The sequence below is a fragment of the Hippocampus comes genome, unplaced genomic scaffold, assembly GCF_001891065.2.
Source record: "Hippocampus comes isolate QL1 unplaced genomic scaffold, H_comes_QL1_v1.1 scaffold360, whole genome shotgun sequence".
NCBI lineage: Eukaryota > Metazoa > Chordata > Actinopteri > Syngnathiformes > Syngnathidae > Hippocampus > Hippocampus comes.
Window position 1 is genome coordinate 318,718 of NW_017804810.1, and position 18,030 is coordinate 336,747.

The 18,030-nt window shown below is 46.5% G+C and overlaps 2 protein-coding genes across 2 annotated transcripts in view; one reads left to right on the forward strand and one right to left on the reverse strand.

Moving 5' to 3' along the window:
• The window catches only part of pola1 (polymerase (DNA directed), alpha 1), a 36,873-nt gene extending 24,513 nt beyond the window's left edge, over positions 1 to 12,360 (forward strand). The window contains exons 27-29 of the mRNA XM_019863106.1: positions 1,130 to 1,246; positions 5,666 to 5,762; positions 12,224 to 12,360. Of these exons, the coding sequence (XP_019718665.1) occupies positions 1,130 to 1,246; positions 5,666 to 5,762; positions 12,224 to 12,360 (351 nt within the window). The remainder of the gene's footprint in view (positions 1 to 1,129; positions 1,247 to 5,665; positions 5,763 to 12,223) is intronic.
• A 4,474-nt stretch (positions 12,361 to 16,834) lies between these two features.
• The window catches only part of arxa (aristaless related homeobox a), a 10,046-nt gene continuing 8,850 nt past the window's right edge, over positions 16,835 to 18,030 (reverse strand). The window contains exon 5 of the mRNA XM_019863050.1: positions 16,835 to 17,489. Within this exon, the coding sequence (XP_019718609.1) occupies positions 17,228 to 17,489 (262 nt within the window). The 3' untranslated portion in view covers positions 16,835 to 17,227. The remainder of the gene's footprint in view (positions 17,490 to 18,030) is intronic.

The following is an 18,030-nucleotide window of genomic DNA, read 5'->3' on the forward strand; positions in this document are numbered from 1 at the left end:
TTGGCTAGTTGGGTGTGTGTTGACAGTTCAGATATTTTGCATAATTTAAGTGTAGTATGATAGCAGACCAAAAAATTTTTTTAGAAGGCTGGCATAATCCACTGACCCACCGCTGCTACCAAAGACGGAAATGACGAAAGAGTTTCAGTGGACACGAAGGTTTTTGATGTCGGCCTACATTTAATTCCGAGGACCCTGCCGTGTCCTGCTCTTGCCTTGTTGAGTTAAATGATGTAGAAGTCATTTTGACGTCTGCATACAGTATGTCGTGCATTCGCTCATATAATTAGGCAATTATGGGCCTTTATACCGCCCACGACAGACTATACACCTCCACTCCCAAGTCTGGCAAAATACCTTGATTAGATGGCACCCCGCGCACCTCTTTGCTCCTCATGATTTCCTTGTTTCAGATTTCTCCCCCTCTCTCTTTGTCTATCAGTCTAATCTATGGCTTGAATCAAAATTGACTTGAGAATTTATTTCAGCACCTTCAGCAAACCTACGTGATTGCATCAGCAATTTTTACTTTTCAGTCCATTGGAATCGCAGTTTTGAGAGGAGTGTTGAGGTTGCAGATGCTGTCGGGATTTATTTGGAGTTAGTGAATGGAAGGAAGGAAGCCTGGGCATTGATGACTGTGCTTCTTATGTTCTGTCATTAGTTGGGCATTAACCCCCCCACCACCCCCCCTCCATTTACTAATAACAGGGCAGAAGGAGCTAACGGGAGGAGTGGGTGGGCTGCTTGTAAGAGTACAGGCCTATTGCAATAGTCAGGCCTCAGCACCTGTCCAGGGTTACTAACTCGACCCAGGGGGGGCTAACTGTGGCTGCCCAGTGTGCTGCCTGTCTGACAAGTGCACAGCATCATCCCTCTTAAGTTGACCATTTCATCACCCAGCTGCTGAAATACAATTGGAGCGGTACGGCGCCTAATATTGGCAAATGCAAATAACTCCCACAGCCACAACTTAGCTAAACATGATGATACCATTAGCTCCGGTCCAAGTCGGGTTCATAAGCATCATTCTGCGGACTTTAGCGCTAAAACTGCGTAATGCATGAACAAACTAGTACAAAACTACACGTGCACAAAACAAAAACATATGTGTGTGTGTCTCTTGAAGGGCTGGTTGGTTTGTGAGGACCAGGCTTGCCAGAACAGGACCAGGCGCTTGCCCATTGCCTTCTCCCGCCACGGACCCATCTGCCCAAGTTGCAGAAAAGCGACACTCCGGCCCGAGGTAACGCACGAGCACCTCATAACTGTTTGGGTTGAATCTGACATAAATCCACACACAAGCACACCGATGGTTACTGGCGGATTTGTCCAGGTGATGGTGCTGTGGAGCTGAAAACTCTCCACATGCTGTATGGAGCATCTATGTATCACTGTTCTATTTCACTTCTACATACCTCATACGTACATCAATACCGTGGACTGAGATGTAATACAAAAGCTAAATCAAAATTGTGCCTTGACAGAGGTTTTTCTTTCACAGATTCAATATGATTAAATTTCTTACTGTGGTTGTCCACTGTATGTTCCAAATTATCCGGCATATGTTGGTTTTCCACCTTTTTGTATAATAATGGTTGAAGTGGCCAGACCCTGGCACTCCAGGTTCAAGATGGCAGTCACTGCAGAGGTTGCCGAAATTCTCAAAGTCCAAGCCCCGAGTGTTACAAAATATGTCTCTGAGCTAGCCAGCCAAAGCTCGTTTCTAGCTAGCTGGTTCGACGTAAAAACCACACGGAGCTCGCCTCGGCCTCCGACTTATCAAGTGTCGGTGACGTGCATGCGTCCAGTCCAGCGAAGCCTTTGGGGACCATCTCGGTGGTTTAATTAGCGGAAAATCATCAGTCTCTGGTTGTCAGTTTAACACAGTAACAAATTTTACGTGGCTTTGGCCATGACACTGGCACTGTATCGAAGTACACTGCGTCATACTAATCTTTTGCCAGTCTAGCTAAAGGTGCGTGTTGACAGCATTGGAGCACCCTTCTACCGGGCTCAATGTTACCTGCTGTTTTTGGAACTTTCAGCACTTTGTTAGCTTGACCACTGGATTTAACAACACTCTCTCTCTTGAGCGTGACTGTCCAGTCTGCCTGTCCTCAGTCCCATTCCGTTTTAACTCTTGCCCTAACTCTGCTGTCAGGTTTTTTATTTTTTTTTGGAGGGGGGGGGGGTTCTTAATCCACTGCGCTCAATGCTTTGCTGTCTCTGACTTTGTGGCGACAGATTGTAACTCAGAAGCCCAATTTATGCTGTCACTTGGGCCACTTAGAAGGCTGTTGGTGTGTGTACCTGAGGGCTGTGGCACTTGAAACCACAGGCTGGATAAAAACTCTCCCCTGCTCACTCAACCGCCGTTTCTGTACGTTTCTCGCTCAGCCTTGCAGCCTCTCTACGCCTTACCATCTCCCGAACATCATGTTTAGCGACACACTTTGTCATTACTTATTACGCAGAAGGCCAAAGATAATGAAGACAGCCAGCTGCAGTACTGTTGACAAGACTGTATAACCACCGTTGACAGTGAGCTTATTATTTTACGAAGAGTGAGTCAAGGGCTCCACCACTGCTAAGAATGTTGAATACTTTGGAGCTGCAATTTCTCTTTGACATAAGTTAGACGGTCAATCCTAATATACTTGGAAATAATAGCGTTATTAATATAATCATGATTGATGAGCCAGAAAGACGATCAGATTTTCATGTTGCCGCATCCACCACTGGAATGTAAATAGACTTGTTTGGTCCTTTTTTTTTTTTCTGTTTAGCGTCATGGTCCATTTCCCATCACGATGGGTGCTGCCTCCGCTCGCTTCTCTTCCCTCCCTCGTATCGCGCTTTCCATCCCGTCTGTCTCTCCGTCCATCTCACTCTGCCTTTGCCTCTTCCGCCCTCTCCTGCTGGACACAGCATCAAGAGTGCGATCCGATCTCCATGTAATGGCGGCGTAATAGGCACTCTGCCTTGATTGGTTGGTAATTTGGGGGAGTTATGCACAGGTGCAATTTGTAATATTTTCAGGAAATTAAATTCCTTTCTCTTCCCCTTTCCCTCGCTGTTCCTTTCGTCACTGTCCTCGCCGCCACCCACCCACGTACGCGGCGCTTAACTCAAGTAGCCTCTCTTTCCACGCCCTGTTTCAGATCCCTCCTGACTTTGCCTTTCTTTTCCCTTTTATTCACCGCTTTCTTGCCCCTGCTCTTTTCTTTTCACTTTCTTCCCCTCTCCCCCCTCCCTCGTTAGCTCTCCCACTTATTCCCCCCTCCCTCCACAACCCCCCCCCCTTTTTGCTTTATTGATGTACGCTCAGGCGCCCATTAGAGCTCCCTTTTTCCCTCTAGTGGAAATTGCACCGTGTTAATTTTCACACAAATTACGGCAATAGCAGGTATCTCTATTTGATACATTATAGCGGGAGCAATCAGAGATAATTGAGTGCCTTTCAGAGGGAGACGGCTGCATTCACCGCCGCCTCAAAGCTGCCCCATTATCGCCTAATCGCTCTTTAAACACTGAATTTTGCCGAACAAAAATTCTTGTCATAATTTTGCTTAAGTGTATTTGGAAATCACAGTCCTTTGAGCGAGGATAATTGAAATCAAATCCCTTTCACTGGAGCTGACATTTCTACATTTCTCCCCAATTGAAATTAATTTCAAAAATTGGGCATGAATATCTTCAAATAGCAGGCAATTATGCCTTTCAATATAGAGAAATTACTGGCACTGAATGGTTGGTGGCTTGCGGGCGAGAGCACCAGTTAAATGCCTTTGTTTCCCGTCGTGTTTGCCTAGTAAAGATTTACATATATTGACTCATTATGGTGTCTTGTCAAGCTGATCAGCGCAACTAGCTCCAGCAGTAATAAACGCTCATTGCATCTCCAAAAAAAAAGAAGGAAAAAAAAACAAGTTTTAAAGCACGCTGGAGTCACAGCTGACAGAAAATGTATGTTAGCCTCTCACCGTCATCCCGGCATCGCAGCTTGTTTCTCGCAGCTGCACTCATGAAATGGCCGGATGCCGTACCAGCGCGGCCTTGTTGTTCACAGGTGCCATCCGTACCTTCCTTGTAATCTCGTTGCGGCCCATTGCGTTTTTGTCCTCACGGCCATGTTGTCGCACCGGCTGCCTTTTAGTTTAATTGCATCTGATTTAAGCAAAGTCAGACGCACCACTTCTTTGGACGTTGTTTGTGTACTGCAAGGTCTTGAGTGCTCTTTTTTTTTTAATCTGAGAGCAACTCGCAACGGGTACAGAATGATTCGGAAATCCATTTGTACATTTTTTATAACGATTCATATTTCCTTCTGACATTCTTGTTGCTTGTGCACACATTTTTGGGTGGTGGTTTTGGAGGGGGGGGGGGAGTCAGTAGGGGACGGAGACAAGCAAAGGGGGTACGACGTGGTGAGGAGGGAGGGGGGGCGTCCTGCGCCCCCGGGAGAGAGGCAATTTCACAGCTGGTTTGCTCCTTAGGCAGTCAGGCTGAAAATGCTGCAGATTTGTGGAGCAAATTGAAATGGTGTCAGCGCGGGAACAAAGCGCTTAGCCGAATGACGAGGCGGCCGTATGTACGCGTATGCCAAAGAAAGGTGGGGTTGAGGTGCCACAAATTCAATAACCACCCTGTAATGTTTTAGCCACGCCTTTCTGACACCTGTCGATCAATCAGAAAGCAACTATTGACCGGCCTGTAATCAGCGTTACATTGTGTGAACGCGGGTGCGTGTATGTTCTTGCGTTTCCTGGATGTGGCGCGTCGTGCTTCTTTTCAAGATGGCGTGCGACTGCGCTTGCGCCACCTTGGCAACCAATAGCGAGGTTCCATTATCGGCCCGACATGGTTCGGTTGTTGGCGAGGCGGCACATCGGCGGTCAACAGCTGTGCGTGCCACGCATGCAGCCATTGACGGCCATTAAACACCTCCAACCTCTCGCACGCAGCCAGCCACCCGCACGCACGCACACACTCACTCATCATATTTGGCGCGGAGCTACATTAGACACTCTTGCCACTTGATTATGCCGCTGTAGTAAAAACTGAAATTACAATTACGCCGGCGGTCGATTGGCAGGTATAATGGGCACGCGCTCGCTCCAACGGTGACACGCAGGAATTGTCGGGGGATTCTTCTTCCCGGCGGTAATAATAAAGCACTCTGCACACACCTGACGTCGGTGTGGGGTCGGGGCTGAGCGTGCCCTCTCCAGCGTCGCGGGGAAATGACGATCCGATAACTGCAATTAAACATGCAATATAATGGCTAATCAAATTGACAGCCTCGGCTGTTCGCGTTCTTTGCTCACAATGGCATATCACAACAAACTATTACGAGGGAGGAGGGAATTTCAGGCCCGAGCCCTTCTTTTCACTCTCTCTTTCCGTCTGTGTCGCCTTCTGTTCATCTCACTCCACTTTCTCTTTTTTCCCCTTTTATCTTTCTTTCCTCTTCTGCTTAGACGGCTCGGTGTTGCTCGTTGTCATCCACTCCCGGCTAATTGCAGTAAAGGTTAAAAGAACAACAAGCACAATTTGTTTTCTCGCGATGCAGAGGAACGGCGATGTTCCGCACGTTTCCTCTTTGTCAGCGTCTTCTCATAAATGCGCCAAACTTAATTGGTTTCTTTGCATCCGTTTGCAGTACTCGGAGAAGGCCCTCTACAACCAGATCTGCTTCTATAGGTTCATCTTGGACTGGGACTATGCGGTGAACAAATTACTACAGGGAGAAGAGAAAAGTAAGTGCGCGCGCACACACACACACACACACACACACACACACACACACACACACACACACACACACACACAGCGGACAGTTTCCCTCTCACTTGGCGTACTGCGAGTGTGCGGTATATTGCACAAACCGCAAGGAAACAATTTCCAATTAAACTAGTAACACATTTTCAATGGATAATCCCCCAGAGGAATAAAGACCGGATTTGCTTGCTTCACTTTTTGGTTCCCTGCGAGGTCAGGTTAGTATGAGTTACAATTGCTGAGCTTGACCTACACCCATGGATTGTTTTCAGCATGCATCCATTCTGTGAATAAACTTAAGGTGAGGACTGTCATGTCGCCCTTGCATCCGCAAAAAAAAAATTTCTGAGGAAAAAAAAAAGGTGGGTATGGCTATTTGTACATTCTAGTGCCGTCTCATTTAATGTGATAAAGTAACGTAAGCTATTTTTGAAGATATAAATGTGTAAATGTATAATTGAATATCGCTATGGTAGTAACCACCAACATGTTATGAAGTTGTTGTTTTTTAATATAGTTTCTAAAGTTTTGGACATTTGCAGTTAGTGGGGGAGGGTTGACATTGCTTTTTAAATGCTGTGATATTTTATTCATTTTTGCTGTTTGTGTTGGAACGCCGCAGTAGTGCTTTGAAAATCGAAATCACAGCAGTGAGAGTGCCGTGTGAATTTTAATGTCCCCCATCAATTTTTGCTCACAAATACTGTAAATGTAACATAGCATTAACAATCAATGGCTCCAAGTAAGCCTGTTACCCAGGCTGCACTTAAAATAGTCATCATTGCTGCACCATTCACACACACACACACACACACACACACACACCAAAGTATGGGCATTGTACATGGGAAGGGGGGGTTAAGGACATTCATCTCCTCGAGTCAACAGCCCTAATTTGGGAGACGGATTCAATCACGCACACGTACAGAATGCAAAATGCTCCAATCACCGGGAGAACGGCGGAAAGAGCCCTCCCTCTCGCTCCCCCAGCCCTTCCGTCACTGTCCACCTTTACCGCTCTCTCTCTCTCCCCGTTCACTCGCTCTCTTAGACAGGCACTCGTTTGGCTGTGTTGATTGAAAACAGGTTTTAGATTTGGAGAAATGATAGGGGAAGTAATGGGCACGCTGAAGAAAGGATAGCCCTTCTCCTGTAATGGGACATGGAGCGTATATTCCTACCCCCCCCCCCCCGACTCAAAGAGACCCTACTCCAGTCGGTGGGTGCGCTGGGGAGGCAGAAGCCGCAAGGCCTCTCTACGCATAGTTCTCCCTGATTGATGTCACTTGATTAGAAAGGACGCCTCGACCGAGTGATTGATTTATTTGATTAAATATTTATGTATGTATGCCTGAATGGCCGAGCTGTGTGGCAGCCGGCCGCGACTGAGACAACGGAGGTAAATATAACTTGTAATCAGCAGATGACCACTCAGATGATGGAAGGCGCTAAAATATAAGGATTGAACCAGCGCAGGGCGACTAACATGATTATAGCTCCCCACTTCTGCTTTCTTATTATATTTTTGTCTAAGGCTGGATGCAGGCAATCATTGCCAATCACTTCTTGACTCGCCTCCCTTCATTTTGCTGAGCTTTGCGGCCACTTACTCTTGTATTGTACCGCCCCACGCGACCGAATGGAACGTGTTTTGTAAGCGGTTGGGGCCGTTTTACAATTGCAAATTCAACTGGATGTCAAATAACATTTCAGATCCTCAAAGCCGGCCGGGGGGGGGTCACCAAACGTGGTGCCCGCGGGCACCGACGAGCCGAATAGCCCGTGGCCCTGTTCTTGAAAATGCAGATTGGCATAGATTCATAGAGCAAAAGTGTTGAATATTGCTATGCATGTTTCCGAAGAATATCACGAATGTGTATTCATAATGTAAGTAGTAAAAGGTCATTCAAGATTTTTTTTTTCCTTCCTCAAGTGTGTATCACACTGGTAGCCCCTTCACATGAAACAGTAAGCAGCGGTAACGGTTTCTTCCCCCTGCTCCAAGCTTTTGCCCTTCTTAGCTCCACATGGGAGCTTTATCACCAATCTACTGGCATTTTGGTGAAGTTTCAAAGCAGTTCGTGCAAAGATTTTTTTTTAAACACTATTAGAGTATGTTTCGAGCATGTATTTCTCAATTGCTGCTAGAACTGTCCTTTGAAACACCTTCGGCTTTATGCCGCACCTTCTTCATTCGCTTTGTGTTGAAGGAGGAGGACAACACAGTGAAGAGGATAACATGACTGTCTAGCATTTCGTTATTGGCAGGAAGAACTGAGTCATTTTAGGTGCTTTTTTTTTTTTTTTTTTTTTTTTTTTTTAAGAAATGGGTCCGTAAAAAGATGTTCATTGCTCCCGAACAGACACACAACTTCATGCTGATAGAAAGTATAGGTTTAAGGTGTTCTCCTCGGTCCTGTGGCCATAATACCACATATTACTGCATTACACACCCAGGGGCCACATTGCTGAGATTACGGGTATGAGACAGACAATTCTATTCTCGGTGCTTTTGGTGTAAGAACGTGTGCATGCGGTTAATTTAAAAACTACATCTTGTATAAACTATTTCCCTCCCCAATTCATTTAAGTGGGCTCCAATTTTTTTGCAGATTTTGGTCCCGATTCCCCCCTTAAATTTATTTTTTTAAAAAAAAGTGTTTGCTTCCTTGAATGCAACGCAATGCATCCTACTCGTCCGCCCGATTAATCCGTCGGACCCTAGAAAACACTAAAGACTCCTTGCTTTTTGTGTCTACATTCATATTACGTAAAGTTCTTCAGTGTTAAGACTGCATGTGAAGCTGCATTTCATCCAGCGAGTTGTTGATGAAATTGTTAGTCAGCAATGTACACAAAGTAATTGTAAAGCTTTTCCCCATCATTGACAATCATGTTATATAAGACTACAAATGCCACAGAATATCATTTTCTCAATTTTTTTTTTTTTTTATACAATACCAGTTACCTATTTCTAACTGCATAATTGCAATCGAACAGGCAAACCGTAGCTCGGCTAGTCCAGTTTCAACTCAGTGGCCATTTCCGTCCTTTTGTATTTTCAGTTTCGAGCCGCATTCAAATGTGTCCGTGTCTGTGCATTTGTTTGTATACGTGCTCACAATAGGCCACATTGTAGTCGAACGGCTGCGGATGGAACGTGATGTTGGAACGAAGCGCGTCTTATCTACATGTGCGTGGCGTTTTTGTGCCTGATTGCTGCGGCTGGATAAAACAGGGAGGTAATTTCATCCGCGGCAGGAGAGCTCGTAATAGATAATGCACACGCCGCCCGCTCGTGAGAACGCCCCCCCCCCCCAAACCACCTCGTCGGTTGGCATCTCATATAGACGAGTTCCAATCATTTCTTGTCACTTTTCATCTTTGCGTCTGTTGCTTTTTGTCCTCCCCTCCACGCGCCTTGGAGTGTGGGCAGCATGATTGCGCGTGAGCCGTAATGTCATTTGGCCGCATTGATAAAATGAAATTGTCCTTAAGCTGCACTATTCTAATGGTCCCTTTGACTGGCTTCTGCATTTGCCCCCACACACACACACACACACACACACCTCCCTCTCCTCTCTCTTTCCCTTCTCCTCCTTCCCCTCCCCATTCTCTCTACCTCCACACCTCTCCTCATCCTCCCTTTTCCTTTCTGGGGCACGGCCAAGTCCGTGGGTGCGATTGTCGACTCAATTATTCATTCTGTGCAATTACACTCACACAAAGAAGTTTCCCCCGTGCTCCGAGTGGTGATTAAATTAACTGCTATTCCAGCTGCCCGCCGCCACCGGCCTAATCGAATATTCATGGGGGCGGCCGACACGATGGCCGATCTCCATTAACTTCATCATGCTCACTTAATTACAGGCTTGTTATTGTATTTACACCTAGTTAGAGCGTGCGGAGCCCTGACATGCTCGTGCCCAGCGCTGCCGGAATTGCGGCACCTTTGCTGAAGCGAAGGGAACCCCTGAGGTGCTCGCATGTATCCGTGCGTCTATATTTTTGTAGGTAGCGTGATCAATCAATCTTCTCCTGCAGATGTTGGGCATAATTATTGGTTTGTTGAACCTCAAGAATTCGGTGAACTGGATTGTTGATTAATCGTATCTCAAAGCCTGTGCTCGACATTCCCGCCAGCCAACCCACAAAATGCGGGTGAATTTGGCGAGCGGCAGGTCACTCGGGCACATTTGCCACTTTGCTTGTTCCAACCGGAAGCTCCGGGAGGCTATTTTGATATCGTGCAAAGAAATTCATGCAGAAACTGTACAAAAACTCGCAACGGTTTGAAGAATTGTGAAGCTGCAAGCAATTAAGGAGACCACCAATGTTGAAATTGAACTTGACATTTTAAGATGTATTTGGTTGAAATTGCTTTTGTTTTCAGTCACTATGAACTGCTAAGGCCGCAATTTCAACAAATGACTCTAGTCGGGACTGACGGTCGAACTGGCTGACCGCTGAAATTCAGCGACAGAAGCGTGGTTGAAATGACGTGACGAACAGCTACCCGGGCCGCTGACGGCTGACCAATGACATGGCGACAAAACTTTGTAAAATGCCCACCTTGGGCTGTGACGCCATTCAGCTATAATCCAAATTTGGAATGGCAGCAAAGGTCGTCATCAGCGGCGCACTATTCGGTGGCGTTCGCCCGCGTCGTTCGGTGTGCAGCGGGAACCCGAGTACAGTATGAGCGTCTTAAGTGGGCCGCTCACACAATCCGTACTCATTGCGACGCAGATGTAAATTTCTCCCTCAACCAATCGATGGTTTGCCGCAAAAGCACACGAGCAATTAAATTCTTCCACTCACTGCAGTTTAGTAGATCACGTCATGGAAATTTCGTCTCGACTTTCCAGACTTCTCTTTCAGTGGAGGTGATTTGTATGAGCTCCTCTGTGCATACTTCTCCAACTTGTTCTCTCTTCTATTTTTGTTCCTCTTTTAAATCCTTTATCTATTCAACGTTTGTGATTGAGGCGGCAGCGAGGGGAGGAAGAGCAATGCTGGGGGGGGTGATTTTCTACCTTTTTAGAAATGATGACATGATTGCTTTCGCTTGATCATGCACCATCACCCCCCGCCCGCCTGCCCTCCCCCCCACTTCTATTACCCAGATAAATAGACTTATTTGTGTCTCCCTTCTCCCACCATCCGTGTCCCTGTTAGCACGAGTATGTTCTGATGATGCCGTTGACTTCGACCACATCACGTGTGTGTGCGTGGGCGTGTGCGTTTCTGTGTATCTAACCTTTGTTCTCGTGGCCACCGGGTAGGCTTCTATTTATACAGCACCCACTAATGTAGGAAGAAGGAAGGACAAGACGGGAGATGTGACCATATGGACAATTTGGACGTCTGTGTTTGCATTCAGTCCTTTTGGGTCCAATATTTACGGTACTTTTCCATCTTAATGTATTGAATGAACACTCTTAGTTTACCACTGCCTCAAAAAAAAAAAAAAACAATCGCTGATTTATTCTTTCTTCTGGAGCAACAAATATCCACTTCAACTTCCGTGTGGTGGCGGCAGCAAAGTTATTATTAAAGATACAGGAAGGGAAGATGTGGCGTCCTACTTTGAATTGAAATCAGAAAAGAATGGAGCCATATGTGAATTTTGACATCCACACAAGTGGCGTAATCAGACCCAACATGTTGTTAATTGCGGTCCCTTCGGCCGCAGCATCATACGTCTTGGGGGCGGACAGTGCGCTATGACTGAGTTTTATAACACTTGATGCGCACTCCACGCTTGCTGTACCGATGGGAAGATTTCGCGGCCATTCTGTCTGAGATGCTATCGCTCGTCTCACAGCGGCCCACCCGAGGGGATAACACGCGAGGTATCGACCTCACGCTCTCGCTGGACTCCTGTATTGATCTCTTGTTTCTCTGTGCTTGCACCGGTCCAATTGTGTGATCTCCAGCCCGACCCGCAAAGTGATAGCATTATGGGGAGATAGCAAAGCATCTCCAGGTAAATACCTATATACGGGAGATTTAATACACTGGGGAACATTTTGGGGGGGGGGGGGTCTGTTGAGTCCGATTTTTAGGCTGATTACAACAAATTGGTGTTCTGATTCCAAAATTGCAGTCTAGTTTTTCTTTTTTTGTTTGTTTGAGTTTGTTTTCGAAGCTTGTAACAATCCCATTTTAGTGTTTTATTCGCATCACTTTTTTTTTTTTTACACTTTTACAAAAACGGGGATCCGACAGCCCCGAAACTTGGTGTGACAGAGGAAAACTGAGATCTGTTTTGCATTCCACACCCCAAAAAAATGTTTCAAATCGGTGTCGGACATATAACCTCAACAAAAATTGTCTTCCCCAGTGTCATTCGCCGCATGTCCCCCAATTATATGTTTGATCCAATTCATGATAATTGAGAGTAACAAAATAATTTCCACCCCACCCTCCCCTTCAGCTCGCGCTGGCTGGTGGACCAAAGAAAAGGAGGTGTACCGGAAGCTGAAAGAAGTGCTGGAGAAAGCGCTCGCCACCAGTGCCTACTCAGAAATTAACCTGGCCAAACTCTTCCAAGGCTTCACCTCCCTCAAGTAAAAATGGGATGCGGGATGAGATTTCTTTGTTCATCTCATGGTTCTGGGAAATATTTTCAACCCCCAACAATTACACCGCTCTTTAGTATTGAGGAAAGTCATGACATCTCAATGACAGACCAGGCTACAGACCGCATCTCTGCATCTGCGTGTGAGTCACAAGGCAGCATGATAAAGGATGCAAGAGTTGACTTTGGTAAGGGGCGGGTTTGTTATTTTTTTTTTATTTTTGTCGTTTTCTGTCAAGTGTTGTAATTAAGAGAGTCATTTGTGTTGTTGTTTTGATATTGTTGAGTGTGTCCTTGATACTGAAACATTAAAAAAAGGGAAATAAATGTGGTCTTGATCTTGTCATTTATGTTGCTCCCCGCGGCGTCTTTTTCGACATGATCCCAGCGATCACGTTTGGTAACGCGTCAATTTCCTTTTGATGGACGCTGTGAAAGACATGAACATACATGTAGTTGTTTGTTGCGGTTGTAATGCCTCGTCATGAGACATTATGACCGCAATAATAACAATACGTACTGTGAAACAAATCCTTCTCCAGTCGTGTCAATAAAATCTGATCTCGTATGGTCAAGGTAAATTATTTTAATCATGACTTCAGGTGTACCTCATGAAGTGTCCACTGAGCGGGAAGACTTCCTTCCTCCCTTGAAAAGCCTCATTTATCCAAAAATAATCGAAATCATGGGGCTTTTCTTTGAAGTGGATTATCCGAACGGATTCCTAACTGCACGTCCCCATTGCACCGGCAAACCACTGATTTGAATGAAGGCGCTAATAGTTGGGAAGGGGCATCGTCTGATTCCTTGTACACCACCGCAAAATGCCTCCGCACCACCACCACCGCCTCCGAGGGTGCCAATCAAAACAGCCGTATTCTTATCGATACAGCTCCCGTGTTGGATGTCGTTTGGCTATTCGGGCGGACGTAATGGTGCAGTCTATCTGGTTATTCTCCACAATCAGGTTAGATTTCCTGTGTTGTGGTTCAAGTGTTCTCGCGTTTCCCATCAACAATTCGCTGTTAATACATTCAATCGATTCCCTGTTCAAACGCTGTTCTGCTGTTGACATTTGCATAAACTCTACCCGCCTCACAAATCACTTGAAACCATTGTGAGCCGCAAAGGCAGCCTTAAGTGGACCGAGCACTTAAATCACGATTCACAAGGAATCGAACATGCTGCGCGCCACCCAGCGCAAGTGTATTTAAGTTGCAGGAACTTTACATCTTTATTTGATTCTATCGTCTCCTCCAGCTGCTCAGCCTGTTTGATTTTATTCTTTTCTTTTTTTTTTCTTTTTTTTTTTTGCTCTTTGAAGATAAATAGCAGAGGCCTGCTATTCTCACCGAGCGGCGAGGTTCTTGTTTTGTCCCGGTCTGCTGTAAACCAGTCAAATGGAGTCCCTCGCATTAATTCGACCCCACTAAAGCTAATAAGGTCGAACAAGTCTCTTTGTATTGTGGTGTTAAGCTTTATTGCTTGTCGTTTTGACCAGCGATGGACAAGGTAGGCTTTGATGAGGGAATTAGTCCTCCATTCTGTGGCTGTTATTCATAGCGCGCTGGAACGACAAGCGGCCGAGAGGGTGTCAAAAGGAGAGCCGGTCCTATTGCAAAGTGTCTCCCTTGTTGGAGCTGAAAGGGCGGTTATGAGACGATAAACCGCTTAATACACGGAGCTAATTGGATGAGAGCAAGGGAGACGAGGAATTAAGGGGCAACCCGAGAGGGGAGCGGAGTGCCGTGGCCCCGCTATTCAGCTCTTTCACGGGGCCCGGGGAGGGGAGGCGACGTCGGGGAGCGGGGGCTGTTCATCAAAGCGCATTGGAAGCTCCTCTCCCAGCGACTGAGTGAGTGGCGACTGATCCAGCTGAGGCCGTGGAGTGATTGGGCCTATTCTCCTCTCTGCTTGGGACGTGGTGTGAAAAATGTGGGCCCGAGAATCCAAATCAGGGGTCAAATCAAGTCCACAAGTAGGTGTGAGGGAGGGGTTGGCGTGGGGCATCCAGTGGGAGGGACACCTGGACAAACCTGTGTGGCATGCGATTGTGGGCGTTTCCTAAGTTGTGCCACAGTTCATCACAGAGTCAATAAAATTAAATCAAGGTCTTACTACAAATAGGTGCCCCCCCCCCGCCCCGCCCCAAACATCAAAAATAACATATTACCCCACAGTGGTTGCAGTCGCCTTTGCAGTGACGTGTTTTTGGGTAGGCCTTCCATCGCTTCCTTCACGACAGACATGGTCTCTGTAAAGCTGAAGTGTATGGAGTTAAAAAGACGCCGGGTGTCACTTTCCAATGCATAAACTACAAACATTTCGGTATCAATATAGAACAATTTGGGATAGGGGTGGGGGGGAAATAATATAAACGTGGCGACACAACATTGTGACGGTCACAATTGATTATTCATGTCAAATTTGGGTTGTTCTTCACAAAGGATCATGAATATTTTCCTGTGAGTATTATCAAATGATCTGTGACGTGTTGCTCAATGTGTGTTGTTTGATATGCTGTTTTGTTATTTCTTGGGTTTTTAGATGTTTGCTTTAGTTATTTGTTGTGATTTGCTGTGGTTTATTGTTTTAATTGTCTGTTGCTTTTAGTTATTTATTGTGTATTGCAACTTCACGGTCACTGTTGTGTATGTGTGTGTGCGTGTATATGTAATGTGTGTGTGTATATGGACGATTTTTGCAGCAGCTGTGTCCCCTGCATGAAGCCTGTGTGAATATGTGAATACATGGCAAGTAATTTGGCAAATCTAACTCTTCCCCTACTTGTCAGCTGTGTTCTGAAACCCTCTTGTTTGGAGTAAATTGAGTGATTAACAGGTGTCGGACCTGCAAAACAAGTCCACCGAGGGAAGACGAAGAGGCTTTTTCACTACGGCATTCAATCAAAAGAGGGACTAAATTAATCCTCAGGGTAATTTCACGCGATTTACACGGGCACCAAAGATGGGTCAAACGGAGGAGAATGCGCATTGATTGCTGTAATAGTCACCGCATCAAGTAAGATCCTCTTGGGAGGGTGGGAGGGGGGTTGAGCTGGGAGAATTGGGCGGATTTGGGTGGGGAATTAACCATGCGAGAGGTGTATGTGCGTGAAAGGCGACTGATGAAGTGGTTTGTTACTTCATTAATGACAAAGAGGACTCACTTCCAGCGACAGGGCATTACAGATGTTAAGACCAATTTAGCGGCTCTAAGCCTTTTTTCAAGGAAGTTTTGTCGCCACCCGCCCAGCTAAAGTGGTGGATCTAATTGAAAACCCCTCGCCTTTGTGCCTCCTTTCACACGTCGGGGATTAGGCTCATGAATATATGCTCTCTATTTTGTCAACTCTCCTCAAGAGGAGAGACACAACTGAAATATGTCGCCCACTTTGTTTGCCCCACGCTACGCAGCGCGCCGCAGCCAACACAACTCTGCTCCCCAACAAAAATCAGCGTCTCCTCATAACACTTTTTATTAATAGTTCTATAATATTTCACGTCATTTCAGCCCCGAATGCCAAAAGAAGAAGAAGGTCAATTACGCAGATTAGACTTCTCAGTTCATATGGGGAGGGGGGAACGTCTGGACATAAATAATGATGTAAAAATCTAATAATTGATAAAACACAGATGGAGTTCTACACAGGGCGACATTCATCACACACTACACCGAGTGCAAATTATCAAAACATGGCCTCCTGAAATATACACACACTTTTGTTTGGAAAATGGATCGCTTTTTTGTTGTTGTTTTGTTTTTGTCCTCCTTCTTGACACAATATGTACAGCTTTCTTTCACACAGTCTTTCGAGAGGTCCCGGCTCGGCCGGTGTCTCCTGAGGCCGGACCGGACACCGTGTGTGGCCTGAGGACTGCTGAGCAGCGGGAGAGGAGTCATGCTTGCTGAGAAGACTTAAGTCAGGTCTGTGGACCGTTTTCCTTTGGTTCTGGGTGGGTGGCTGGACCGGTTGTCGGCGCGGTGGTGGCCGCCGGGTGTTTGTGGCACTGGCTCAATCTTCCCAGGAACTCAAGTAGCACAGTGATCCCGTTTGTATGAGTGATTCTTTTTGGATCGCTCTCTTTTAACACACGCTTCACAATTTAGTGACATTTGATCTCCTTCAGCTTCACGTCAGTTGTTGCGGTGCTTTTTCATGACATTCTTAAGTCAAGCGTGGGGAGCCATTCGTCGTCTGTGGGCCATGCTGATTCCCGAAAAAAAAAATGATAATGCAACTCGTGAACAAATTGTTTTGAAAATTGGATTGGCGGGCCCGGTTATGTATGTGGCCCATGACTTCTGGTTGAAGTCGAGACATGGCCGGAAAATTAGAGGTACATCTGCACCATCTAATGAGATCGGGAACAAAAACTATCAAACTAAATCAGTCTTCATAAGTAGAGTGTTCATTTTTGAATGAGAGTCTGCTATTCATGTCACAATGTTTTTTTTTTAGAGAGTGTTCATTTTTGAATGAGATTCTGCTATTCATGTCACAATGTTTTTTTTATTAATGCAGTGGGTGTAGTGTTAGAGCTGTTTTAGTTCAGAATTTGACTCCTAATGTACCCAAAATTGTAGAAATGTCATATACTGTGTATTTATTTTGTATTTTGAATGATCACATCTGTGACAGTGTTTTTTTTTGGGGGGGGGGGCATGACACATTTCGGTTCGGGATCTCATTAGATTGCTGTGGCCAGCGAGTCTGAAAAGCTATCACGCTCAGTGCGTCTTGTGTTTTTCATCAGTGTTTGTGCGACTTTGGTCGTGCTACTATGTTGGGGGTCAGAGAGCTCCAACGTTCGGAGTGGCAGGGATATCATCAAATGGGAGAGGGAGGCCTCGATAGGTTCAGCACACCTCCTTCCCCGCTGCGCCGGGGGGCAGGATGTTGATCTGGGTGAGCTGAGCTGAGTGTTCCTTGGCCTTGAGGCGCAGGGCGGCGATGCTGGAGGCTCGACGGTCCGCCGCAGCTGAGGACGAGGGGGCGGAAGCAGGGGTCGGGTCTGGGAGGACGGTGGCCGGATGGGCGCTGTCGACGGCGGGGGCGGGCTGCCGCAGGAGCGCCGCGGCGGTGGAAGCGCTGGTCAGAGGACCCATAGTGGAGAAGAGCCTGCATGCGACGCAGGGAAAGATGTGCTTTGAATTCATCCCCGACCCGAACCTCCTTTGGCGTAATAACAGGAAAGTGTGGTGGCAGAAGACACATTTCCCCTTAATTAAGGCTTTCAGTGTCCCTCGCGGCAAATGAGGAGCTAATTGTGACATGTGGTGTTTGCGGTGTCAGCCCCCTTCACAGCTTGTTTTGCGAGATCGCACATTTGGTTAATTTATTAAGACATTTGGCAGTGATTACACACCACACTGCGAATGGTTACCAGTGAAACACATTTCTAATCAGAGGCCCCGAGATAAATAGCAAAGTGCGGAAGCATCTGTCATCAGTCAGGACGCTTGTTGTCGTTTCTCGGGTGACCTCCCCAGAAAGTGCTTTGGGTATGACTGAATAGAAATAGAACAGATGAAGCTCACCTCCCAAAAGTCGGCCCCATGAAAGCCGGGTGGCGAAACATGGCGGCCGTGCCCAGGAAAGTGCCCAGGCCGAGCGGGGTGGCCAGAGGAGGCGCTGAACCGTTGTGGTGTGGCGGGACGAG